The sequence below is a fragment of the Salvia splendens genome, chromosome 7, assembly GCF_004379255.2.
Source record: "Salvia splendens isolate huo1 chromosome 7, SspV2, whole genome shotgun sequence".
Lineage (NCBI taxonomy): Eukaryota > Viridiplantae > Streptophyta > Magnoliopsida > Lamiales > Lamiaceae > Salvia > Salvia splendens.
The window spans coordinates 5,335,981-5,363,755 of NC_056038.1; the positions used below are offsets into that span (position 1 = coordinate 5,335,981).

A 27,775-nucleotide genomic window follows, 5' to 3' on the forward strand; every position below is an offset into this window, starting at 1 on the left:
AGTGATGTATTTTGTAAACAAGAGTGAAGTAAAATCACAATAAGAGTGATGTGCTTGTAAACAAGAGTGAAGTAAAATCACAATAAGAGTGATGTGTTTTGTAAACAAGAGTGAAGTAAAATCACAATAAGAGTGATGTGTTTTGTAAACAAGAGTGAAGTGAAATCATGCTAATAGTGATGTGTTTTGTTAACAGCTGTGAAGTAAAATCATTCTAATAGTGATGTGTTTTGTTAACAATGACATGAGAGAAATATGAGTTCTCACCGACAGAGACAGCTATATACTATTAAGCTAGGATGAATGAAATTGGAATTAAGCTAATAATTGACCTAACTGACGACGGTTAAGTCCAAGTCCAATTAAGTTGGGCAAAATACAATGCAATATCATATAGTATCTTTGTATATATACGTACGTGGACTTTCCACCGCTTTCATATGTATATAAACACTCTCGCGCCTTCCCCAGTTCAGTCATTCATTCCCATTTCTACTGATACAAATGCAACTCCTCCATTGATTCTTCTTCTTCACCTCGCAACCTTCTATCAATGCCGATTTTCTTCAAAACATTTGCTCTCTCTATATTTCTGTTGCTCACCATTGCAACTCCCTATAACTTGATGGATGAATGCAGAGAGCGATGGGAAATGCATGGATGGATACGAGGAATTTGAGTTTTGTAGACGTGTGTTCGGAGCGCCAAATTGGGTTGTAAAATGAGGAAATGGAAATGAGAAATTATTTAGTTTCCAAATATGCCATTATTAATTACTTTTTATTTAAAACATGTAAAAATAGCTAAGCCATAGGATGAATTTGGAGTATTAAGATGTGTGGCTGAGATTTGTTCTCTAGTTATACACTTAAAATTAGTTATATCTTGATCACTATATATTTATATATATATATATATATATATATATATATATATATATATATACTAATAAGTACTACTACTTCTTTTTTCCCCATATAGTTGTTTATCAATTTTAGTTCGTCTCTCATTAAGAGTTATAGTTCATTTATTCTATAAAGTATATGACTAATATGTTCTACTCCTTCATTCCTTAAATTTTGTCACATTTTAACAGGGTACAAATTTTCAGAAATGTAATGGGAAGTGAGTTGAAAAAGTTAATAGAGAGTGAATTCTACTTTTATATATTAGTTTGATAATACAATGTAAATTGAAATGAATTAGTGGAATATAAGATCCATTACTAAAAATAGTAAAAGTGAAATGTGATAAATTTTTTAGGACGAACGAAAATGGAAAAAATATAATAAAAAATTTAAGAGACGGAGGGATTACATTCTATCAATCTCATCTCACTTAGAGTATAAAAATTAACATATAAAAACAAGTTTTACATTTTATTATTTTGGTATTAATATCTTTTCTTCAAATTTGTGCAGGACTTTCTAATAGGGAGGGAGCAATAAATTTGAAATGAAATTAAACAGAAAAATGAATTACTATGTTTTATAGATAAATAGATTATATAACATGTACAAGCATATCATACCGTACATATTTAATTATTTTTTGCTATAGTTTTCAAAACGTACGGCCATCACAATTGACCCACACGACCAAACTTTAGAAAACTTTTATCAAGAAAACTTATTTACACGTGTGTGTTACTTAGTATTTTCGTATCGTTAAAACTTGAAAGCACTAGCTTATTAATTATTAGTATCGCCAACAATTGTTGAACGATAAATATCATGAAAATAATTTTTTTAGTTATATATTCATATTCATCGTTTCATGTATGATTGTATTAGTACCATATTATATGCTTATGAAATAAGCTTAGCAATCAAGTGAAAATATAGTAATATTATAACTAGAAAAAAAATCATGCAATATGTATCATCGCAACCTATGTAGAAACTAAAGAGTTCCTTAAAAACAAACAAAACACTAAATAAAATTAAAAACATCAGTAGCAACTAACCCGTTTCTATAACTAATCACAAAAAAATTAAAAAAACATATATATATTGCAGGAATTAATCTAATCAAACTTCAATGTAGAACCAAGCCAGCCTTAAAAATATGGAGCAGGGATTTTTTTTGTGATTAGTTATAGAAACGGGTATATATATTGCAAGAAACGGGTATATATAACTAAGTTAACTAACTGAATGTAAAATCAAGCCAACCTTAAAAATCTCAAATTACAATATAGAGAAAATAATTTAAATCAAACTTCAATGTTTAACCATATTATCTGAATAAAATTACAGTTACTTATATGAATTAAGATGATGCTTTCACACATAGGTGTGGTTCAATTCAGTTTCCTTAAAAATACTATTAATATAGCCAGAAACAGAATGGTTTTGGATTTAACGAAATAGGAATCCGATGTAACGCGTGGAAGGTAATAATACTACACCAACTAACAGCCAATTCCGTTCCTGCATGTGCTTCTGTTTTTTCAAACCTTACCTTCATTTTTCTTCCTTTCTTGCGTAGGTCTTGTTTATGATCACTTATTCTCTCTACTCTCAAGCTGAAAACTCGGACGTATATAACCATATCCACCACCTCTAAAATTAATTTTAAAAAAATAGAAAACTGTAATCTTAATTAAATTGCCTTTTTAGATCATTAAAGTTTTCCCTTTCAAAAATCGGTGGTAATTTTGGAAATTTCCCCAAGTTTGAAGTTTGAACAATGCTTTATCCCTTCCAAAACTCGGATTCAATCATGACCTAAACTATTCCTAAAATCAGCACATACGGCAAAGAAAAAATAAAGAAATTACTAACAATATTTAAATGAAAAATATGCTAATTACACAAATTTCTTCAAATATATATAGAGGATGTAGCAAGTAGTAATTGGTAATTGGAGTGTAACTAATCACACCAAATTAATGTCGATGCATATATAATTCTGTTCCTAAACATTCACACTTAATGAAAATAAACCGAAAAATATATACCAGTTTCTATAACTAATCACAAAAAAAATAAAATAAATTAAATAGATAACTACTAATAATATGCATACCTCTCTTCTAAAAAATACTAAAAAAATCACATATCAGAACGTATCTTCTTGGAACTTTAACTGTGGTTTGGCTCCGGCTCAGATACTGGTTCAGGCTCAGATACCCGCGGTGGCGGTGGCGGTGGCGGTGATTCAAATTGAGAGAAGAATGCATTAATTTCCTTTTCCGGTACAATTTTACCACTTAACACCACTTTCCCAATGCTAATTCTTCTATACATGTAACTTCTCTTCCACCTCTTTGGCGCCGGAGGAAGGCGCCTCAAACACACCGGCGGAATCTTGTGCTCCTCCGACGTCGGAGTTTCGTAGCCCTCCTCGGGATTTTCATGTGTTTGATCAGCTTCTGGATTTGTAGTACTAGAATGTTGTTGGGACATTTTTCAGAGGATTTTAACGAGATGTTTTGTTGCTTTTTTGTGGGGAGGAAAAGGATGATGGCAGAGTTTGAGAAGTACAGTAATATTAATATAGGAGTAGTAATTTTTATCTTTCGGAATAATAGGGTGGTGATAATTACCAGGATATTTGTATGTATCTAAATTCTAAAGGAGTACAATCAAATTCCTTTCTTCTCATGCAACAATATATGTCTTCGAGATTTATTAGAGTCACTGCGCTGTGACGACTTGATCCGTCACCGCCTTTTTTTTTAATGAGGTGTGTAACTATGACTATTCATTTCGTTGTTATCCTATCGCCTAGAGTTAAAAACAAATCATGAACAGGTGTCCAAATCATTATTAGATATTTAGATTATATGAAAATCACGAATGAGAATAATTACTATTAAGTTAAATCATTTGAAAACACAACTCTAATCGAATATAATAAACATAGATATGCATAAATACATTGTACTCCTAATTATAGGGACCCATTTTATTTAAAATATTTTTATTATTAATTATATATTATTTCCTTACTAAATTGTACGCATTATATTTTAAAGATATCATCAAAAAGGATTTGAGCTGATCGATTCGAATTGTACCAATTTGACTACAGATAAATATCCATATATCCCGTAATATCTAGTATGCAAATATTTTTAATTGATTTTTTGCTAAATTATCGTAGAAGGATAATTATATAAAATATTAATTAATTTAAAATTGATTATACTTAAATATAAAATATCTAAAAAGTTTAATTATGTATATATGTACGTTTTTATCACTACTTAATCATAAATAGGGCTGACTCTTAATATATGGCTTTCTTTTGTTTCTATCTGCCTTTCTATCCAGTTACAAACTTATTATTGTCCAAAAACAGTTGCAACGCCAAATTTTTAAGGATAAACATCAATAATTGCCCAAACGTAATAAAACGATTCCAAAAACTCATTTTCATGTTCCAACCAATTGCAAGAAAGAGCTATATGTAGTGACTTCAATTTAAGCTTATCGATTTTTTAAACTATAAAATACAATTTATATATATATCTAGTGCGTAGTTATCATATTTTGGCATGATTATTGGCATATGATTAAAATCTAGTTGCTATGATCATATCAAATTATTACGAAGACTTGATGTTGATCAGTTGTTATGGCCAATTAGTTGTTGGATTTGTTTTTGTTATGAACCTTAATTTGTATCTACTCCTTATAGCAAGGTTTCCCCCTCGTATACATGTGACTGAAAAAATGAAATATTTATTAACTCAATAAATCCTCGTAACTTATTTTTACTACATAGGAGTAGTATATTAGGACAAATAAAATAAATGAATTGAAGTTGTTATAGAAATTGAAATGAAAAAATGAGAGGATGCATCTTCCGAATCTGACGGGAAGTGTGGCACTATCTTCTCCCTCTAAATTTGGTCATGTCACTCTCTCTTGATTGTCCATATACATAAACTTGCATAGGATCCTCTTCTATTTGGAACATATTTTATGTAGAGACGTGAGAATGTATGTATAATTAGTTAGGCACGGAATTCCTTATCACTAAATAAATTATTCTATATTTTCCATCCCCACATTCATTCACAAGTATTTTGGAAGCATTACCACAACTTGCTGTGTGAATTACACATTATTTATCATTTTAATACAACGATAATATTAATAGGAGTATCTAAAGTAAACGAACTTCATAGGGAGAATATTCTTATTTTTCTTATAATTGCGTGTTCATGTGTATTGCATAGAATTTTAAATTAATTACAAACCAACCATACTAATCTCAATCTTGTAATATAGTTGATTGAATCTTCATCTTGTTTCTTTTCTTCATTCTAATATTCCCCATTAAGTCAGAGTAATAGAATTTCTGATTCTTGTCAAAAACTTTTACTATGGAATTGACTAGTTTGGTTAATCTTCAAATCAAACAAATTAGAAACAAAGAAGAGACCAAACCAAACAAAACAAATCAGGGCAGGGCAGGTCGAGAACGATACCGTACGAAATTAATAAAGTTTGCTATCTATCAATTTCGTTCGTTATCGCGCGATATCCATCTTTAATAATAATTTGTTTTAATTATTCAATGCATAAGGATCAATTAAATTAGTTGAGATGTTACATCGCATAACTTTGATTTTATATAACACCCGTCCAATTAAGATTGGATCTTTATCCATAAAATCTACCCCTGCTCAATTCACAACCACGTCTATCAAAAACATAAGTCTAGCTAGCTATATGGCTTTATATTTTATGTGTATTTGTTTGGAATCGGATCTCACCCAAAGAAGAGTTTTTAAACTACGGTACCTTTGCATGATTATTTTCTTGATTAAACTTTAAAATTTGTGGAATAATAGAAAGGGCAAGGATAAACCATAGGCTTTAATCTTAATCCCATCACTAACCGATGAATATATGCTCGTAGACTATCCATTAAACAAAATAATATTGTAGGAGTACATATATAAATATTTTTGTTGTTGATGGGATTTCAAGATATTTATGTTTTAAGAGTTAAGTATACTTTCCCTAAAAAAAGAGTTAAGTATACTAGTGATTTGAATTAAATAAATTATTGTATAGTAGTAATATCAAATTTGTTTTAACGCGTGCTCATATAAATGATTAATACTAATACGAGAAGGCATGTGGAATGCCAATTAACTTTGAAGGCTTTGGGGTCCTAGTGTTATATAGATTGGGCCTATAAAATTGGCCCATTGAATCCACCCATCTGGCCCAGACCCACTTGTTACATATGCAGAATGTTTCCATAACCACTAGTCCAAGAGCCACAATTTATTAAAATTGAATTGATAATATCTACGAGCTAATTTTCATCAAAATCCATATAATACACACAGCCACTTATTCTTAATTATTAATGGACGGAGAGTATTTAGTTGAGTAAATAACAAGCAAGTAAAATTCTATCAATATGGGAACCATTATGATTCTAGTAGTCTAATACGGAAGTGGAAATCTAGCGAGGAGGCAAAAACCAATCGTTTTAGCATCCACAGCAGGACGGACATTCTAATAACCTAGCATTAGGACATCACAAAAACACCTCCTGCCACGTTACTAGGACATCACACCTACACTGCAACATCACTAGGACATCCCACTTCACAATAATTGCCTAGCACTAGGACTAGCCGATGCCCTAGCCAATAAAACAAATTGAAAAATACGATTAATTCATTTTAATTGTTGATGTTTATCAAATATAAAAAAATGAAGCGGAATGAGTTGTAAATATTGAGTATAAATAAAAAAAAAGTAAAAAAAATGGGACGTCCTACCTCTTGTTCGCGCAATAGCAGACAAGAGCACGGATGTCGGGTAGGACGTCCGGTTTCGAGCGTGGACGAGAGCTCGTCCTACTTCGGGACGTCTTACCTGACGTACGCTATTGCGGCGAACACCCCCACGGATATCCATCTAGTCCTACCTGACATCCAGCTATTGCAGATGCTCTTTATAGCATAACCAACTTGCCGTAAAAAGGTCAGTTAAGCACAAAATCTTAATAACTCCTTTTTCAAAAATTGGAAAAATATAACCCTTGAGTTACTACTATTTACTTCTTTCATCCTATAGAAATATATCATATTTCTTTTTTCGTCTGTCTCGTATAAATAGTTCATATATCCATTTATAATAACATTTTTCTCCTTCTCTTTTTTTTTTATTATTTATAGTCCCCATCTCCACTATACCATTTCAATTACTTTTTCTCTATTATTTTACTAGTTACACATTAAAACTTTTGCCCCTAAATGACCTATTCTATGGAACAGAGGGAGTATTTGTTTTTTGTTTCTGCAATATCTATATGCCCACTATTGCAATCAAGATCAGTGTTCAAAGCCATGATAAGTAACTATTCCAGACAGATCCTGCACTAGTTCTTGTATTTTTCTTCACCTCATCATCGTATTTCAATCTAATGTTTTGCTTTTTTGTGAGTTATGGCACATGTTATGGTATGGTTAAATAGCCATAAGTACCAATCATTCTTTGGCTGCGGTGGACCTCTCAGCATATATGCTTTATTTCTACTTTCTAGTGGAAATAATTTGGACAAATAATTTTGGATTAGTAAACTTTTTAGTTTAAATTTCTCACTCATTATTCTTGATAGTTGATACTATGAATTGTATTCTCACCGTTACATGTGACACATTTTTTTTGGGAGCAAGTTTTAAGATAGTGGTGTTTAGTGATTAAATGAACAGAGAAAATATGACTGAGCAAAAAATAGAAAGAAAAAGTAGGAGCGAGAATAAAGTTAGAAAGAGATAGAATGTTGTTTTTTTGCCATAAAAAGAAATGTGTCACTTATAATGGGACGGCCCCAAAAAGGAACATGTCTCACTTATAGTGGAACGAAGAGAATAATGATTATATTTATTGGAATTTTTTAAAAAGTGAATCACAAAAATGGTATCCGGATAATATAATATGTACTTCGTTAAAATAAATCACATATGAGGTACTTGGACAATATTCTAATTCATTTTGAGTACTTTTTCATTATTTTTGGGTATTTTAGTACAACTAAAGTATTTATTTCTTTTTTTATAAAATATATTTATAAGTTATATCTCTCATATTTCCACAACATTCCAATTTATTTATGATTTTACCATCCTCTTTATCTTTTCTCTATTTTCTTTCTTTCTTTCTTTCTTTCTTTTTTATTTCATTTATCTCTCTTATATTTATTAGTTATACTTCGCCAATAATCAATATTTAAAAATAATGAATGAAAATCATATACAACAAAAATCAATTTAAATTTGTATCACATTTTAATTTTATTAAAAATATAATTATAATAAATAATAATATTAATATAATTTTAGAAATATCTATAACTAATAGTAATAATGTATTAACTATAACGATCTTGAAATTTGATGAAAAAAATGTATACAAATAATTGAATTTATATCTAAACAATAATACAAATTGAAATTTGTTTTTTTCCGCTGTATACTCCTATTATTTTTCATTCAGTGTGTCAAACTATTAATTATACGTGAAGTATAACTTGTAATTTTAAAAAAAGTTAAATTAAATAAATAAGAAAGAAACACAATAAGAAAATAATAGATAGAAGAAATCATAAAAAAATTGGAAGAGCGAGGAGAGAAAAGAATAAAAAGATTATAAATTAATAAAATAAATAAGAAAGAGAGAATGTGATATAAAAAAATGTCAATTATCGTTGATGCATAGAGAATGTCAAAAGTTCTAAATGAATTTAAATTTTATCTAGGTACCTCGAGTGCATTTTATTTTTATGAAGTATCTCAAATATGTAACCTACATTGTTCAATACCATTTTTGTAGTTCACTTTTTCTAAAATATGGTCTAACATATATCTACGTGTGCTTATGTCATTCGATAGCCAACTCGTATGCCTTGATAAATTATTTTTACTAATATTGTTATTATTTCTAAGTAAATATGCTACGATTGTTGTAATTATTGGATGTATATTCCTAATTAGTTATTATGAGATCATATTATACATACAGTGATGCTTTATTAAAAACTGAATATAGCTTTTTTTAATTATCTTACAAATTTTGACCAAAAAATAATCTGAATATAGAACTCTTTTAAAATAAAATATGCGATACCTAATTCTACTCCCATTTTCTATTTAAAAATAAATTCTCGAAAACTAAATTAAATTCTGACCAGCATCTTCTTCTTCATCTGTCGAATACACTTCTTCAATCAATCATTCATTCAATTCTCAGAGTTATAAACTTGAAATTTCCAAGAATGTGGGCGAAGGAGAACGGAATCGAGGGCGATGACGAGCGAGAAGAGGAATCTGAAGAAGACAACTCTGACGAGGAGGAAGAGGAAGAGCCGCGCCTCAAGTACCAGCGTATGGGCGGCAGCGTCCCCACTCTCTTACAGAGCGACGCCGCCTCGTGCATCGCCGTTTCCGAGCGCATGATCGCTCTCGGCACTCACTCCGGCTCCGTCCACATTCTCGATTTCCTCGGGAATCAAGTGAGTCTCTGCTCGAATTTATGATCCTATTTTTCGATTGAATTCTGTAATTTCATTGTTTTTATAAGATTTTCTTCTTTTTGCCTTGAAATTGGGGGCTCTTGTGATCTTCCGGGGAGACTGGATTGAAATTGAGATCTTGGTGTTGACGTGTCCTCTTTTTGTTGTGATGATCAAAGAGTCAATTGAAGTAGTTTTTGAAGTTTTGAGTAGATAAAGCTGGAATGTAAAGAAGCTATACCCACAGCTCTGATAGCTATTGTAGAAGTTGGTATTTTGCAATTTTTAGAGACAATATTTTGATGCGCAAAATTTCTATATTAGTTAATCTGTATTGCAAGTGCTGGACTCCCTGTTTTTTGTTGATATAAATGTCCCACTTCATGCTTTAAATGCACTGGTTTGAAATGGTTGGGTAGCTCAGGATTCTCAATGGAATGCTAATAAATTTGCTTTTGTTAGTATAAGATTAAGATGCTCTGGTAGTTAAATAGATTATCAATAGAATGGATTATGTATCATTTGAGGTAGCAAATGTACTGCAAAAATGCCTCCAGAGTTACATGTAATATCAAGCTTATTTCTCAATGCAATTAATCGAGTGAGACTATGCACGTGAATTAGAATGAACAGTTGTATCTTCAGTCTTTACCATTTTGTACATATGTCAACTGTGTTTCCATGAGTAAGTTAGTATTCCCCTTTCAGGTGGATATGGATTTGTTTAATCCCCCCCCCCCCCCCCCTCATTTGTTACCCTTATATTTCTCAAACCATGAGTTGTTTGCTGCTTTCCTAACGATTTCTTCTTTTCCAGGTTAAAGAATTCATTGCTCATACTGCTGCAGTTAACGATCTTTGCTTCGATATCGAAGGTGAATATATTGGAAGCTGCTCCGATGATGGTTCTGTTGTAATAAATAGTCTTTTTACTGAGGAAAGATTGAAATTTGAGTATCATCGTCCTATGAAGGCAATTGCTTTAGACCCGGATTATGTGAGAAAAGCATCCAGAAGATTTGTTACTGGAGGTTTAGCTGGCCATTTATATTATAACGTGAAGAAATGGATAGGTTATCGAGACCAGGTTTATTTTACTTCCTGATTTGTTAATTCGCTGCTGTCCCGAATAACCCTGGAAAATATTTAAAACATTAATCTTTCTTGAATTTTTTCCTTGTCATAGGTCCTGCACTCTGGTGAAGGCCCAATTCATTCAGTAAAGTGGAGAAATAGTCTCATCGCCTGGGCTAATGACGCTGGTGTAAAAGTTTATGATGCTGCTAATGATCAACGTTTAACATTCATAGAAAGACCAAGAGGAAGCCCACGTCCCGAGCTGCTGCTTCCCCATTTAGTTTGGCAGGTAAGTGAATACTGGTTATGGAGATAAGCCAAATTAGGCGGATATGGTTTGAAGAAACAAAAACTATAGCAAAGTACTTACACATACTTTACACTTCAATCTTCATTCAGGATGACAATTTGCTAGTCATTGGATGGGGAACATCTATTAAAATAGTATCAATAAGAAACAATCAGAATAGAGCTAATGACACTTACAAGAATTTGCAAATGTCTAGCTTGAACAAGGTGGATATTGTGGCGTCTTTTCAAACCAGCTATTTCATTTCTGGGATTGCGCCCTTTGGTGATTCTTTGGTTATTCTAGCATATGTCCCTGTGGAAGAAGATGGGGAGAAGGACTTCAGCAGTGCTACTCCTTCACGTCAGGTATTGCCTCAAGTATCCTGATTGAGTTTCCTGGTCGATTTACTTTTACTCGTTTATCATTTTTATGCCCTTCAGTAATATGGGTTATGCATCAATTTAGAGGGTAACTTCTTCTGGGAAGATGATTTATTCTCATCTTTTGGTGGGTGTTCCATGCGCAGGAGAGGGTAGATGATCTTTTCTTTCTCCTTGTTCTATTTTGATTCCATCTTGTTTTATTAGAAATTATGATTCATATTTTTTCTGGTATCTTTAGCTCCACACAGTTGCAAATATAAAATTATATTGATAATTTAAACGTGTAGGACTTCAGTTGTGCTTGGAAGTTCTCTCAAAGTATGGCTTTGTAAATATTATAGAGTATATTAATTCCCTAGGTGAAATCCTTCTGGTGCATATTTCTTCTTCTGGTGTTCGAGCCGATTCATAAATAGTTCAAACACTTTACTTTCTTATCATATCTGATTGCACTTTACTGCCTCCTCTCTTTGGGAATAAAATGCGATGTTTCAGATAGAGCTTTATTTTATGAGTTTCTCTCCTAACATTGCCATTTTGGAATTGATTGTAGTTAACTGATCTTTGGGAGATTTACTGCGTAGTTTTTGATATAAAGGCTGTCTTCATTCTCTCTAGATAAATCCCTTTGTGAATGCTTACCATTCATTGCCTTGTGAAGTAAATTACTGATTTGTTGCATATAATAGGGAAATGCTCAGAGACCTGAAGTGCGAGTTGTCACTCAGAACAATGATGAACTGTCAACTGATGCACTGCCAATACATGGCTTTGAGCATTACAAGGCCAAAGATTATTCCCTTGCACATTCTCCATTCTCAGGTAAAGCTATTTGTTACATGCTGTTGCAACTCTGTAGAGAAAATTTGTATCTTTTTCTATTTCCTTACCAGCTGTAGTCATAATAGTGATGAACAAGATATGATGTTGAAGCTGATAACATATGCACTTGATGCAGGTAGCAGTTATTCAGGTGGTCAATGGGCTGCTGGAAATGAACCCTTGTACTATATTGTTTCCCCCAAGGATGTAGTCATTGCTAAGCCTAGGTCCGCATCTGACTTGAATTGGATATTACCATCGGTTCTGTTTTTTCATGCAAGTATAAGATTAAGTTTCAAAGGGAACCCTTTCTGCTTCTTTTTTACTCTCTCTTTTGAAAAATATGGATATGTGCTGAATTTCAGTTAACATGACAAACTAGAATAATCAAGCGAAGGATGTGATTTGAAAAGTTAAACTGAGCAATATAAATGAATGTGCTATTTAGCTGTCAGTTTTAGCATGGGTATTTCTCCTGCTAGCTTAGCCTTACCAGCTCCTAGAAGCCTAAGGTTGCAAGCAAGTATGAAACATTTGATGCATAGTGTTATATTCTCACTTTACCCCTTCGTTTCAAAAATAGTTCGCCGGTGCTTGTTCTTGTTGAATCTGCATATATATTTCTGGGTAGTTTCTTGGGACTCTAAGGATGTTGAGCTCTTAGAACCTTATATCTGGGAGGGAGGAGATGGCCAGTAAAGGGAGGTTACTTTCTGAAATTATCTCCTTTATGATGCCTTTTTTTTGTGGTTGCATGTTGTTGAGGGGTGTAGGCTCCTGACTGATTCTCCTTTACTTTCCACTTTTCTTTCTTTTCCCTTCAAAAAGATATTGTCTTATAACCATTTTCCCCTGGTGTAGCTATAATTCTTTCCTAAGTCTATCTCTAAAGAAACATGGACAATATTATACTCCCTCCGTCCCACCATAAGTGATGCGCTACTTTTTTGCACTCATTTTGGGAAAATGATAATAAATAGTTAAAGTGGAGAGAGAGTAAAGTAAGAGAGAGAATAATATAGAGAAACAAAAAAGAAGATCGAAAATGAGTGCAAAAAAGAAGCGCCTCACTTATGGTGGGATGGAGGGAGTGTTTTATAAACTCGATACGATTTTTCACATACAATGGTTCCGTTTAGATAAGCTTACTCAAATTTGGGATGCTAGGGATACTGAAGATCATATATCTTGGCTACTCCAGCATGGGCGTCATGAGAAAGCCTTGGCCGCAGTTGAAGCTGGTCAGGGTCGAAGTGAGCTTCATGAGGAGGTAGTATGTTTATTCCTGTATCCCTGGATTTAAAATATCAAGATTCATATGTCTGTATAATTCCTACATTCAATTCGTGTGATTGGAAATTCCTTGCTTCCTCCATGTTCAATAAACAATGTTTTCCTACTTTGGTAATTTATTGTTCTATTCTATATTTGCATTGAATCTTGCACTTCCCTTTTCATTTCTTTACTGATTGACTTGTGTATAAGATTTATGCATCAGTAATTTAATAATGAAATATTTATAAGAACTTGGTGTGCAGCAAAAATTATGTTTGTTCAATATACCATCAAATTTTCTATGTAGATCAGAACTGCATCCTCTGTAATGAAAATTTGAGGGTGCTATATAAGCTGATTTGTAAAACCTTGTTAGTTTTTTGAGTTGGCTATATTAGTGCTTTGTTCATTCCTATGAAAAAAAACTAGTTCCAGATGTATATTATAATTTGTTTGATTCAAACAGGTAAAATTAAAATATCTTGACAGTCTCATTGTGGAACATAAATATGCTGAAGCGGCTTCTCGCTGTCCCAAACTACTGCGAGGATCAGCTGCATGGGAAAGGTACTATAAAATATTTACATACATTTGCATGAATATACCTTGCAATGGCTCAGTTGATAATGGAATGATTGCTTGATGTAGGTGGGTTTTCCATTTCGCTCACCTCCGTCAGCTTCCTGTATTGGTTCCATACATACCAACAGAAAATCCAAGGTTACGCGACACTGCATACGAGGTGTGTAACTCTTTTATTGTTCTTACATTCGATCTTAAATCTGTGTAGTTGTTTTTGGGTCATGTCAAACAGTTAGTTGCGGCTTGAAACATATGTTTTTCTCTAGGTTGCTCTTGTTGCTTTGGCGACGAATCCATCATTCCACAAAGATCTCCCGTCTATTATCAGAACCTGGCCACATAATATATATTCGGCTTCGCCTGTTATCTCAGCTATAGAACCACAGCTAAATACTTCATCATCAACTGATGCTCTCAAAGAGGTTTTTATCTGGGATATTTTTTAATTACTGCAGACATTGGTGTATTTACATCTTATGCGGTGTTGTTTCATCTCAGGCTCTGGCCGAGTTGTATGTGATTGATGGACAATATGAGAAGGCGTTCAGCTTGTATGCCGATGTAATTGGTTTGCCCTTATATTTAATTTAGACTAAAGTCTAATTTTGGTCCCTTACATATGCCCTAAAATTCTTTGTGGTCTCATACATTAAGTTTGTGACCTTTTGGTCCCTAACATACTGTTTTGGTACCTTTTGGTCCCAAACAAGGTCACAAACTTAATGTATGAGACCCGAAAAGAATTTTATGGTAAATGCACGAGACCAAAACTGGACTTTAGTCCTAGATTATAATTAAGTTATTAAATTGATTAAACATTTTGACTGTTAATTTTAACAGAAAATGGTTAATTTGGACCAAAACAATATGTTTGGGAGTTGTTTGGGAGTTGTTTGGGACCAAAAGGTACCAAAACAATATGTTAGGGACCAAAAAGAATTTTAGGGCAAATGTAAGGGACCAAAATTGGACTTTAGCCTTTAATTTATAACCAGTTTGCTATAGTTTCTGGTTTATTGTCCATAGCGCTTCCTTACAATTCTTTTGATTTCTGGTTCAGCTTATGAAGCCGAATTTGTTCGACTTCATTGAAAAGCACAATTTGCATGATGGCATTCGTGAAAAGGTAATTGTACCACTGTGTGATTTTGTTTCATGTTAGCTGCATTAGCCAGAAATGCCTGGCTTAGAATGAAAATTGAATCATCTTTGAACTTGTTCATTTTCTTATGAATAAAGATAGAACCCTCTTTCGTAAAGTTATGAAAGGTTGCTTGTTTACAGTCAATACTTTGAATATAGACGGATGCCATTGCATACTGTATGTGAATGCATGCACTGCATACAATATTCCAAACCACACCCGTAACCTGATCTAAATGGTTTTAGTCGTCACATTTTTTGATCGATCTCACCTGGTTTTGCAGGTTGCCCAGCTGATGATGATAGACTGTAAACGTGCAATTTCACTGTTTATCCATCACAGGGACATCGTAAGCCCATCTGATGTAGTTTCACAACTTGTGGCTGCAAAGACCAAGTGTGATTACCGACAGTTTTTACATCTCTACTTGCATTCATTGTTTGAGTCAAATCCTCATGCTGGGAGGGATTTCCATGACATGCAGGTATGTGGGTGTGTTTATATATATTATTGTTCATGCTCACTTAGAAAGCATAGTAGCTAATCAGTAATCTGTCATTGGCATTAATCAACTTTTCATCATAAGGATGAGAGTGAATTTGAAGGCCAGCCTAGCCAGGTTCATTCCTCCAAGGTCCTCGCCAGACTCCCAATGAAGCGACAGACTTTGTTAATACTTAAAACCATGTGGAATGTGAAAGAGATTACATTTTTGCAAAAGATGATATTGTAGGCTTCCCTGCTGTTTGATAAAAAATGAGATACCAAATAAGAAAGGGTCTATTACTGATACTTGACTCGGGATTTTAGTTTAGCCCCCTAGTTCCTCTGCCGTCATTAATTATCACTTCGCTTCTGGTGATATTTCTGTTGAAGGATCTTAGACTACCCTGAATGGACTTCTGGTCCCCCTAATATTTATGAGTTTTACTGTGGGTAGGCGGCAAAGTTTGTCTTGTTGTTATGTGTTATCCAACTTCTTTTGGTTTTCAATTTTTACTGGTGTTCTGAATCTGGTTCTTCTCTGGTTGATTTTTCTGTTTGGCCATGAGGTAAAATGTTTGCTGCTGATAACGTGAATCCATTCATCATGAATGATGTAAAGTAAATCGGGAAGGAGTTTTGGGTCCTTGTAGATCTGTTTCTCTATGCTTACTTGCATATTTAAAGGGCTTCTGCTCTGCTTTATTTCTTGCTTGCCTGATAAGTGATGACACATAATGTGACTTTTCGTTAGTAGAATTTGTTTGTTAAAACTTGGTTCCATTTCTGATGGTTGTCAACAGGTTGAACTGTATGCTGATTATGACCCAAAAATGCTGGTTCCCTTTCTACGGAGTAGTCAGCATTATACATTGGAAAAGGTATACTCTGCAAGTGAATACTTTCTCTTTGACCGATTTATCTTCTTGTCTGACCAATATGAAAATTTAATTTCAGGCTCATGAAATTTGTGTCAAAAGAGGACTTTTGAAAGAGCAAGTTTTCATCCTTGGAAGAATGGGAAATGCAAAACAAGCATTGACAGTAATCATTAATAAATTGGGTGATATAGAAGAGGTGCCCACCTTGATACTCGTATGTTTGAAAGAGTTCTGAAGCAGAGTTGAGATTGAGTATCCAATATTTTTTGCAGGCCATAGAATTTGTAAGTAATCAACACGATGATGAACTCTGGGAAGAGCTGATTAAGCAGTGTATGAACAAACCTGAGATGGTAAGTTGTAAAGTTAGCTTGCTAATCAATGAAACACGAGTTTACTCCAAGAAAAGCTATAAGTTCTTTGCTTGGTCTCGTCTTTGGCAGGTTGGGGTATTATTGGAGCATACTGTTGGCAATCTTGATCCCCTGTATATTGTAAACAGGGTGCCCAATGGCTTGGAGATACCTCGGTAAGTTGGTTCCAAATTTTCTTTATTCAAATTGGGCTCGGGGTCTATCCATGGATAAACGCATATTTATCTGTTCCATTAGTTGAACTGCACGTGTGTAGTCAAAGTGCTTAACCACCGGTACTCGCTTCTACTCTTATTAAATTACTAAAGCACTGAAGTGAAATGCATTTTGTTTCAGGCTGCGAGACCGTCTGGTGAAAATCATCACTGACTACAGGACTGAAACCTCTCTCAGACATGGATGTAATGAGATTCTGAAGGTAATAATATCCACTTGCATTTCGAAGGGTCGACTCAGGTAACATGACTGATATATTACCCGTGATACATGTGCAGGCAGATTGCGTTAACTTGCTGATCAAGTGCTACAAGGAAGCAAGGCGGGCTATATACTTGGGCAACGAAGAAGACGAGTCCCACAACAAAAGCAACAATAAAAACAGTGCCTCTCATCCAGCCAAGAGATATGTCAGCGTCAGAACCACAGAGGTCAAGTCAAAAAGCAGGTGCGGCGCAAGGTGTTGCATTTGCTTCGATCCATTCTCCATACAGGATGTGGCGATATATGCTTTCTTTTGCTGCCATGCATACCACGAGACATGTCTCTCGGATTCCATCATTTCGATTAGCAGACAAACGAAGCCAGCAACCCCCCCTCCCCGGGACAACCTCCAGTATTATAGTGACAATGGTGATGACAATGATGACGATGATGACAGTGTCGATGATGCTAGGATACGTTGCATCTTGTGTACAACTGCTGCTGGTTAAACATCTTATGAGCCTGACCCTAATTGTTTTCATCCTTGTATATGTGAGGAATTGTGCCTTTGTGTGTCATTAACATTTTACTACTTGACATTTTTTTTAAAGATTGAATCCGCATTCAGCGGCATAGAGTGTAGTTCCAGTTGAAAATTTTTTCTGGTGAGAAAGTTGTATTCCCCAATTTTATTTATATTTGTAAAGTTCTTGGTGATACTATAGTTTGAAGTGGTGAAAGTAACTTTTTTAAATTCAAATATTTTGAATTATTTGAATAAATAAATAAATGGCAATAAAGTAGTCCATTTGCATGCTGTGATCTGATTCGCCGAGGAAAGAGGGGCGCTTTTTATTAGGCTTGTTTCTTGCTGCATTTGTGTTTTTGGCTGTAATTTTAGCCTTTGTGTTTGCTGCATTTTTATTGCTGATTTTGCCTTTTTTTGCTGAAATTTTGGGTATCACAATTGTGTTTTGAGCATTTTGATTTTAGCGAAACAATTGAATTTTTGGAAATAGAATAAATGTAGATTATATTGACGTAATACTCATTAATATAGTCAAAGTAGAAAGATATTTTCTTCAAATGCAGCTAGTGAGACGCGTACATGAGGCGTGACGCAAAGAACACTCCCTTATATATTTGTTAAATTCAGTCTATCCTAATATTGGAATTTTGAGAGAAATGGAACTACCCAAAAACTCTAATTCGAAATATTTTGAAATAGCAATGCATAGAAATGAGCGACTTAAAGGGAAAGGATTATTATTTATTACATTAGAGGAAGGGCATAACCTTTTGAGATGAGACAAAAAGTAAAAAAAATATAAAGTGAATAGCATTTTGATGTGGCAAGGCCACGCAAACAAGATAACAAGATTCAATTCATTCACTTTTATATGCTTTTCCTTCCATATCGAATTGGATTCATCGGTTATGCAGATGAGAATTCACAAATTTCATGCCCCACACAAAAAGAGAGAGGAAGGAAAAAAACATAAGTATTTGTAAATCTAAATTAGAATAATATAGTAAAAGAATGCAGTAAGTATAGATTAATATCTAGACTTCCAACTTTCAGTCATCCATTTAAAGGATACATTGAAATTGTAACTTAAAGTATTAGAGATGCACAACCATCTAAAAGCAGTGTTATTGTTACATATCATTTCATATTTTATTTCGATATTACTTAATGTGACATAAATTAAGGCTATGGGCAAAAAGTAGGAAGTGAATGTTGGTGAAAATGCACAAATATGGAGTGACTTTTATTTCTAAATTGGGGACATGAATAAACTGAAATTCAACAGAAAGAGAGAGATTTCGAGATTATACAGATATAAGACTATATTCGAGTAGAACTTAACAAATTTAATAGGTGGTACTCGTATCAATATAATCAAAGGAAGGAGAGGTATGGTCAAAGGAAAGAAATGAAATTGGTTGAAACTTTGAAATGAAATACTAACTAGAAGTCTATAATATTATAGCGCATTAATAATCAACTTCTCCTTAAGGTCTTTCTCAATTATTGTTTATAAATATTAGTAGTAGTATCTATTTTTATCTCTAGAGGAGAACCCATTCAAACATCATGTCAAGAATTCAAAATATGCAACTAAAATCTAATTAATTAATCAATCACATATCTACTATTGTGCGCACCTACAGTTACGTTTTGTAACTCTAACATACTTGATGATATTGTAACAGTTGTTAATGTTGTTAGAAAAGTAAGAATTTTGATATTATGATTATTTGCAGCAATTGACTAATTAGTTTGAGGACTTATGTGGATTACGTCTACTAGTGTAGAAACGACCTTAGATAGGTTTATTCTCTATGCTATAGTGAATTATCCACCTTCATTTTAAAAGTTTTAGTAGGGGAGATACGCACTGGCCACCTACTTTGGTAGAGAAATATTTTTTTTCAAAATTAAGGTTTGATTTGTTGTCGATGACTCTATTGATTGCTAGTCCATCAATACATAATTAATACGATTAGTGATTTTAATCATTTTCTTAATCTAGGGTTACATAATACGGTTAGTGAGTCTAGTCATCTACTTAATCTTAGGTCCTATATATGTATCATCACCTCAATAATCTATTCTTATTTATCTAAATTTTTTATTTGTCTTTCTAATTTTATACTCCATTTTAAATGTAATCTCTTATCACTTCATCAAATGAAAAATGGAGTATATAATATGAGTACTTCTCTTCTCTCGTTTAACAAGTAAATCAAGCATAATTACATCTTAAGTACAATGTGGCTAATTCAGTAGTTATATTTGGTATTAAGAAATTTAATTTGATTAATTTTAATTTTCAGGTAATATAGTATAAACTTTCAAAATAATTCAAACGGTTGTGATTTAAAGAAATAAAATAAATTTTGAGTTGCAGTTGAAGATTCGCATCTCACTAATAATTGTATGATTAATTTTCCCATCAGATAACTGTAATATAAAGAATTGTAGTGCTAACAAGTAACAACACATGAATAAAAATGAAAGGGTATTGAAATAAGGAAGTTGAAATAATTGAGGTAGGAAAAGTGCAGAGTCAGATAGCAAGAAATAAAGTTGAAATAATGGATTGAATCTCTATAAAGAGTGGTATCAAAAGTTTTGCTTTAGTATCTCAAAATGGATGCGAGAAAAAGGTCATTAGCACAATTTATTTGAATGCTTTTGTTTATGGGACAGCCACCAAATTAACTGAAATTATGAATTTAATCCCAAAATCATCTATAAATACACACTCATCATCCATTTGGGCGAAATTCGGTCACAAGTAGTGAGTTTTTTTAATTTTATGAATTTAATTATGTAATTTTTATTTTTTAGGATTTTAATTATATAAATTTTAATTTTTTGTAATTTGTAATAGTATTTCAGGTATTTTTAATGCATTTTAATATTGTGGAAATGTTTTTAGTAATTGAAGTATTTAAATTAAATAATGGAATGGTGGGACCCTTGAGCATGTCTTTGCGGAAGAACATGAATGTGGGTGTTGTACTCTTGAAGATGAACAGTGAATAAAAAAGTAATAAAAGTGGGTTCAGACCCACATCCAAAGAGCACAGATGTGGGAATGCTCTTAGTAGCACTGAAAAAGAAACACGCACGAAAGATTAGTTTTATTGTCCTACTCTTCATAAAATTTGCTTTTTAAGGAATATTATTATATCACAAAGGAAAATCTAAGATCCCAGTAATACTATAAATTATGAGCTCATAAAAATACTATTCACAGAAGCCCCAAATAAAAATACTATACACAGAAGCATGAACCACGGTGATCGCTCTACAATACATAAAATAGGTTTGATTGTTGCAGGTTCAATAAATCGAAATAGACAAATAGTTAGTTATGTTTTTTTAGAGATGGAAGTCTCTGATATCATGCCATTTTGTAAACTTTATATATCGTTCAGAATTTTTTATTCCTACTAACAAAATTAGGCCACTTATTTTTTTCACAAAACCTTCATGGACACACTATCACCCTCAACAAGAATGACAATTACCCTTCGGATGTGACCCATTGTTAAAAAGAAAATTTATGGTAAAAATCATGAGTGCATTATGTTTGTTAAGATATTTTGAGCTATTAAAACACTACAAGAATTCAAGAGTGATCAAAGTAGCGGTTAGCGGTTGACGGCGGTTACAACCGATTGATAGTTATCAAGAAGCGGTAACTCGGAACAACAATGAGCTCAGGTGCATGGAGCGTGGAGGTAGCAGCTGCATGGGAATGCGACTGACAGTTGATCAGTTACATTGATCAACATCTTCTATATATATATGTGTGTGCAGCGAGCTTAGCAAGTGAGAGAGAGTAGCTTCATATCAGAGAGAATACAATTGCAATATGTGCTATGTGCTCTCGAAACAGGGTCGTGTTTCGAGCAAGATTGAGGGAGAGAATATGAGTGTTCATAGTTCCCGTTTGTATTCGATATGAGAGTGTTCTTCTTCATTGTATCCATAGTTGATCATCAATGAATTCCTTCTCATTTTATCCGTGGACGTAGGCTTATGCCGAACCACGTTATATCCTCGTGTTCTTGAATAGTTTTGATCTTGCTCCGATCTTGATTTCCAACAATATTGTTATCATTGAACTAAATGAATTTGTGCACATTTTCGACAAAAATTGTGACTTTATCACTACCTGAAAATCGAATGTGAATAAGGACATCTTTTCAATTTATTTTAAAAAGAGCTAACTTATTCATTCGGAAATTGGATCGAAACAATTAGAACGAAGTTGGTTTGCCTGCTTTGTATGACCGAAGTTGCTTTGATGTTTATTCAATCATTCCTTATTCTCAATTTTTTTATTTAATCCGATTCAGTACTAATTTACATTTTTAAGAAACTGATTCACTTTCCTTTTGGCGTCAAATAATGGCATCAATAAAAAAAGGTATTTATTAAGTACTGTACAAATGTAAATAGTCTTTGCAGGAAAGAATTTCAAATAGTTGAATATTTAAATAAAAATATATTATGGGAGTAGAAAGAAAGTGCAATGCCTATGTAAAAGCATTCACCAAGTCATATTTTTGACTGTGCTGCACCCGGCTTGCCGACGTTTAAATCCCAACGTAATCCAAAAAATTTCAAAATCAAATTTCAGTTATCGGCTGTTGTGTCTCGCGCAATCTCTCTCTCTCTCTCTCTCTCTCATAAACATCGTGATATACACACGCGGATAAATGTCGTGACACCAATCTTCCAACATACAACAGCCGCGTAGATTGGAAGTGAAGCCGAGTAGCACTTCACAAACCTTTTTAGTTTACCGAAAATGCTACCGATGAATTTTCCAGTCGCGGTGGCGGCGTTCCTCGCGGTGTCGGTTGCAGTGGCTGGTGGCGTGACGTTGACTCTAGAGAGGGCGAATCACGAGGGGGTCGAGCTGAGTCGACTCAGAGAAATCGACCGCGCCAGGCACGGCAGACTCCTGCAGCAACGCCCCGCCGCCGCCGGCGTCGTTGATTTCCCAGTTCAAGGCACCTATGATCCGTATCTTGTAGGGTATATATTATATTCTCTGGATTGCTGATTTCATGTGCACATATATCTGCTTTTCAATTTGAGCGAAGTTGAAGGTTGATTTTTTGAGCAATTCCGTCGTCGGAGATGGCTGATTTGGGTTACAATTGTGATGTTTTGGAAGCTTGATGTGTTACTAAATTGATTGGTGTGACCTGTTTAATCTTTGATTTCTAGGCAGCTTGATTTGTTGGTAAATGTAATTAAAGTCAGACGAAGTTATTGACTGCGACAGATTCAAGGATTTTTTTTATTTTGTAGTTCCTTCTCGATGTTTGATTTTGGTGTTGAATCTTGTTTTGTAGGCTGTATTTTACAAGAGTTAAATTAGGAAATCCTCCAAAAGAATTTTATGTACAGATAGATACAGGAAGTGATGTGCTCTGGGTCGGTTGCACTCCCTGCAACGGTTGCCCTACTTCCAGTGGACTCCAGGTAGGGTTGTGTGTGTGTTTAGATTCTTATTTGCGTTGTCTTGAGATTAAATAGTTCTGAGGATGTGAGTGTGATCAAATTCTTTTGACTTTTAACAGATACAGCTCGAGTTTTTCGATCCATCGAGCTCATCGACTGCAAGTCTCATTTCATGCTCAGACCGAAGGTGTGCAGTAGGGGAGCAGTCCGGTGACTCACTTTGTTCAAGTAAGAATCAATGTGGATACACCTTCCAATATGGTGATGGTAGTGGCACCTCGGGATATTATCTATCAGACTACATATATCTCGATACTGTAGTTGGGAACTCAGTGACTACCAACACTTCAGCATCTGTTGTTTTTGGGTGAGTTCTGATTAATGTTCTCTATACATGGACTTCTGTTGTTTTCTTGTTTGATTGACGTGGAGGCGCGCTTTGTCTGTTTATGTCGCAGCTGTAGCACATCACAGACGGGAGATCTTACCAAGCCAGATAGAGCAGTTGATGGTATATTTGGTTTTGGACAGCAGGGCTTGTCTGTGATTTCACAACTTTCTTCACAGGGTATTACACCCAATGCGTTTTCTCACTGCCTGAATGGAGGAAACGGTGGAGGTGGTATTCTGGTGCTAGGCCAGATTGTGGAGCCAAATTTAGTTTACACGCCGCTCGTACCATCACAGTATGTATCCCTTCTTCTCAACAATTTTCAAGCTAGTATGCTCTTTCTCATCCTGTTGGGTATGGAAAAGACAACCCAGACATTTCAATATATCTTTTCTAAACTGTTCAATTTCCGCTATGAATATAGTTAGATTGTTGAGCTTCAGTTACAGGCATTCAAGTAGGCTTTCTCTCACTACGTCATCCAAACACTGAACTTTGTAAATTATGCATTGCAGATTAATGTGCCACCTTAGTATGAATGAGCATCATACTCAAGAATGCCATCTCATTGTCTAACCAAGTTTAAAATGAACAGTGATTTTTCTGTGTTGGAATCTTCACACTCTAGTTTTATATTCAACTTGTAACCATGTTGTCTTTCGATAGCAAATATTAGCTAAATTTTATTGGTAAGAGTTTGTCAAGGTTCCGTGATGCAAGCCAAAATTGGCAAAGAGAAAAAATGAGATATGTTTATATGAGAGTACTTGTTTTATCTGTTAAATGTGGTCTAGTGGTAACTCTGTCATGATGTGTTTGAAACTGATATGTTCTGTTTCAAGTTTTCTGGTATCTCTTTATGCTTTTTCCTAAACCCATATATGTTGCCAGCAAGGTAAGAGCTCTAAAGAGAGACTGCCTGTAAAATAGCCTTTATTTGTACTATAGTTGTTTCTGTAACCATTTTTTATTAGCAGGAGGGTTAAAGTATATCACTCTAACATGCTGACGAACTTCCACCTTAACCAAGCTTATTCCTTAAATCTGTCAATTAGGCATAATTGGGGTGAACAGAGTTAGGATGTCGCTAGTTTCATCTATTTAACTATTTGCAGGAAAATTATCATTACATATTGAAGTTCTATGTAGGAAGCCAATATAGTGTGCAGGTCGGTTCTGTTATTAACTTGCCCGGGAAGTTCCTCTCATGTGTGGAATTATACTTGCCATTATTATGACATTATGGTGTAAACGATTGAAGTTTGTGCTTAGAGTTGTTTTGTTGTAGGTCTTCTCTTGTGCTTTGAAGTTCTATAGATGGATTATGATGATAGTCCAATGTATTTATATTTTCATAAGGACATATTAAGGGTGATTCATCAGTTGGCATACATATACGTGCTACTGTTTGGTTTTATGTGTACTAGATAATTCAACCACTTAGTTGTGCTTTCTCGATGACCTCATACTGGTTTGATGAATTCTTTCTGCTTCCAATTTTTCAGGCCACATTACAACGTAAATCTACAAAGCATCTCTGTGAATGGACAGACACTAGCCATTGATGCATCAGTATTTTCAACATCAAACAATGGAGGAACAATTATTGATTCAGGAACAACATTGGCATACCTTGCAGAAGAGGCTTATGATCCTTTTGTCAGTGCCGTAAGTACCTGGAGATAATATTTCACTTTCTTTCAATAAATGCTCAGCGGGTATCCATCATTTAGTCTACTATTGTTATTCAAATTTGCAACTCAGAGCCCAAAACTCGCCTGCAGATTATGCAAACTGTTTCATCAAATGTACGCCCTGTTTCTTCCAAGGGGAACCAGTGCTATCTAGCCACCTCCAGGTATTTATCCTCCAGTGCACTCTTATTATAGTATGTTCCATATATTTCATCATAACACATCTCATTTTTCCCAATTATTTCTCTCCAGTGCCTCTGAAGTTTTCCCTCAAGTTAGTTTAAACTTTGCTAATGGTGCTTCAATGATTCTGAGGCCTGAGGATTACCTTCTGCAGCAAAACTCAATTGTAGGTCTAACCTAAGTAAACTTCTAGAAGCAACTAGTGCAGTTAATACTTGATGCATCAGTATGTTAAGAAATGAGCATTATGTCAAACGACATGGTTTTGCTTATTATCGATGGTTTTCGAAATTCTAATGTAGGGCGGTGCTGCTGTATGGTGCATTGGCTTCCAGAAAATTCAGAGTAAAGGAATAACAATTCTAGGAGGTATGAATCATACATAGCTCTACTGCTTTCAACATTAAGCTCATTGTTCTCACAACTCTGTGAAAATAAATTACTAACCTTTTTGAGGTTATATGACTCGAGGGGAACTGCTGTTTTCAGATAATAGCCCCTTAGTCTGATGGTCAATTGCTTTCTCACATAAAGTAAAATGCATGTAATTAGCCAACTTAATGTGATAGGTGGCCTCTAGACTAGCCCTTTTAACTTATCTATCATTTCCCTTTATAACATTTTTGTCATGTAGTATCACACAAAGACTACATCACTTAGGAACCAAATGAAAATAACCTCATTGTTCAATGATGGATGCAAATTTTGGACATAATCAGAAGTTCAGGTTGCAAGTACAAATAAGTTTAGTTAGCAAAACTATAGCGTTAAGAAAGGTCTAGGTAATGAAGTCCAAAAAATGGCCATACTTCAATTGCAAAGCTTTATTCCCTTTTTCCATTTCTAATGTTGTCAAGACTGTTCAAATATCTAGACTCTTAAAACTTTACAAAACTTTTTCGATCACTTGTGCAGACCTTGTCTTGAAAGATAAAATCGTTGTGTACGATTTGGCTGGCCAAAGAATCGGATGGGCAAACTATGACTGTAAGTTTGGTTACCACCCTCATATATAACACTATAATTCTGCATTTTGCATACTGCCTTTTGTTCATCATGTTCTTGTTTACCTGATTTCTACCCAATCCTGTATTAACTCGATATCTTAATATTGTTGTTACCTCAACTTTGGGGAGTTAACATGAGGGATAATTTCTCAAATCTACCCTATGATTCTTCCTCTCGCACTCCTTCATCTCATACGAATCCATGTGTGTAGGCTCGTCGTCTGTGAACGTCTCCACAAGCAACACAGGCCCGACCAAGTTTGTCAATGCCGGACAATTTGACAACAATAGCTCACCACGTTGCAAGCCTTGCAGTCTGTTGTTAAACATGGCTATAGGACTCTTATTGCACAGTATATTCTTTGGTGTTCTGTTGCCATCATTTTTATGATGTACCAATACATATTTTTGAATACATATAGTATTTCTTATGTCATATCGGATTACTATATTATAGGCATTGGTAAAAGCTAGGTTATAGTACTTGGCAATTTTCGTGCACTGTTTCAGTTTCTTACTTCATTAGTACAGAAAATACTCTTAACATTGTTGTACAGAACAAAAGCCATTCATGAATACATCTCTTTTATACAGGTGCATTTGTTATTTCTGTAATGTATAATTTTGATGCTTTAATTTACTAATCTATCAGTTTATTGGCTAATATAATGCTTATGGTGTTTTTCATTCTCTTTTTTTTTTGTTTGGTAATTACCAAGGGACCGGCGGGCTTAGTGACTATTCCCCACACTTACTTGTAGGCACCTCGATCGGTGAGACTGCTGGTCCAAGGAATTAAGGCTGCTCCATACCCAAAGGCAGTGATCGATCCTCTGACCATTTAGTTAAGGATGAACGAGTCTTATATCACTCGACCACATATTCAACAAATATAAGGGAACAATAGAATGCATATGATTCTGGAAAAATTAAAATAAATTAATCGAGTGCAATTACTTTTGAGATTTTTGAAAAGCCCTTTTCAATAAAATTGAATAAAAGAATCAAAATAAAGGGTGAACATTATATACTCCCAGAGGAAAGGGAACATAACACTGCCTGCTCTACATATATAATTTGACAATTGAATATAACAATCCATATTGTGTTAATTATTTCCTAGATAATAGCATGTAATTAAACCATTCCATTCATAATTTAATGTCCAATTATCTGAATTGTCCATTCATGGCATCCCATTAACTCACCATATGAAGTCAAATATTATTTTAATTTTGTAGGAAACACAATGCTCTTCACTGAAAGTCGTCGGTGTTTAT

At 34.1% G+C, this 27,775-nt stretch overlaps 2 protein-coding genes across 3 annotated transcripts; both read left to right on the plus strand.

The window, feature by feature from the left end:
* The first annotated feature begins 9,161 nt into the window (after positions 1–9,161).
* On the plus strand, positions 9,162–17,985 carry LOC121742305 (vacuolar protein sorting-associated protein 41 homolog). Its single transcript, XM_042135413.1, has 19 exons — positions 9,162–9,492; positions 10,310–10,579; positions 10,679–10,858; positions 10,969–11,226; positions 11,934–12,066; positions 12,203–12,293; positions 13,234–13,336; positions 13,808–13,908; positions 13,990–14,083; positions 14,190–14,345; positions 14,422–14,484; positions 14,984–15,049; positions 15,351–15,551; positions 16,354–16,431; positions 16,508–16,627; positions 16,704–16,784; positions 16,875–16,960; positions 17,142–17,223; positions 17,300–17,985. The coding sequence occupies exons 1-19, from the start codon at positions 9,256–9,258 to the stop codon at positions 17,732–17,734; spliced, it is 2,835 nt and encodes a 944-aa protein (XP_041991347.1). The 5' UTR covers positions 9,162–9,255; the 3' UTR covers positions 17,735–17,985.
* A 4,308-nt stretch (positions 17,986–22,293) lies between these two features.
* LOC121811513 (aspartic proteinase 36-like) lies at positions 22,294–27,094 on the plus strand. Of its 2 annotated transcripts, none has more exons than XM_042212392.1 (10): positions 22,294–22,788; positions 23,112–23,241; positions 23,340–23,587; positions 23,679–23,906; positions 25,117–25,279; positions 25,396–25,469; positions 25,558–25,654; positions 25,791–25,857; positions 26,404–26,475; positions 26,708–27,094. In XM_042212392.1, exons 1-10 carry the CDS (start codon positions 22,559–22,561, stop codon positions 26,884–26,886), a joined length of 1,488 nt encoding a protein of 495 aa, XP_042068326.1. In that variant the 5' UTR covers positions 22,294–22,558; the 3' UTR covers positions 26,887–27,094. The 2 variants fall into 2 exon arrangements, with proteins under 2 accessions (XP_042068326.1, XP_042068327.1); XM_042212393.1 differs by having other exon boundaries at positions 22,628–22,783.
* Positions 27,095–27,775: the final 681 nt, after the last annotated feature.

Coding starts and splice junctions, on each gene's coding strand:
- LOC121742305 (XM_042135413.1), top strand. CDS start 9,256: ATGTGGGCGAAGGAGAACGGAATCGAGGGCGATGACGAGCGAGAAGAG. Junction 10,859..10,968: donor TTCCCCATTTAGTTTGGCAG/GTAAGTGAATAC, acceptor ATCTTCATTCAG/GATGACAATTTGCTAGTCAT. Junction 12,067..12,202: donor TGCACATTCTCCATTCTCAG/GTAAAGCTATTT, acceptor CACTTGATGCAG/GTAGCAGTTATTCAGGTGGT.
- LOC121811513 (XM_042212392.1), top strand. CDS start 22,559: ATGCTACCGATGAATTTTCCAGTCGCGGTGGCGGCGTTCCTCGCGGTG. Junction 25,655..25,790: donor TTCTGCAGCAAAACTCAATT/GTAGGTCTAACC, acceptor ATTCTAATGTAG/GGCGGTGCTGCTGTATGGTG. Junction 25,858..26,403: donor AGGAATAACAATTCTAGGAG/GTATGAATCATA, acceptor TCACTTGTGCAG/ACCTTGTCTTGAAAGATAAA.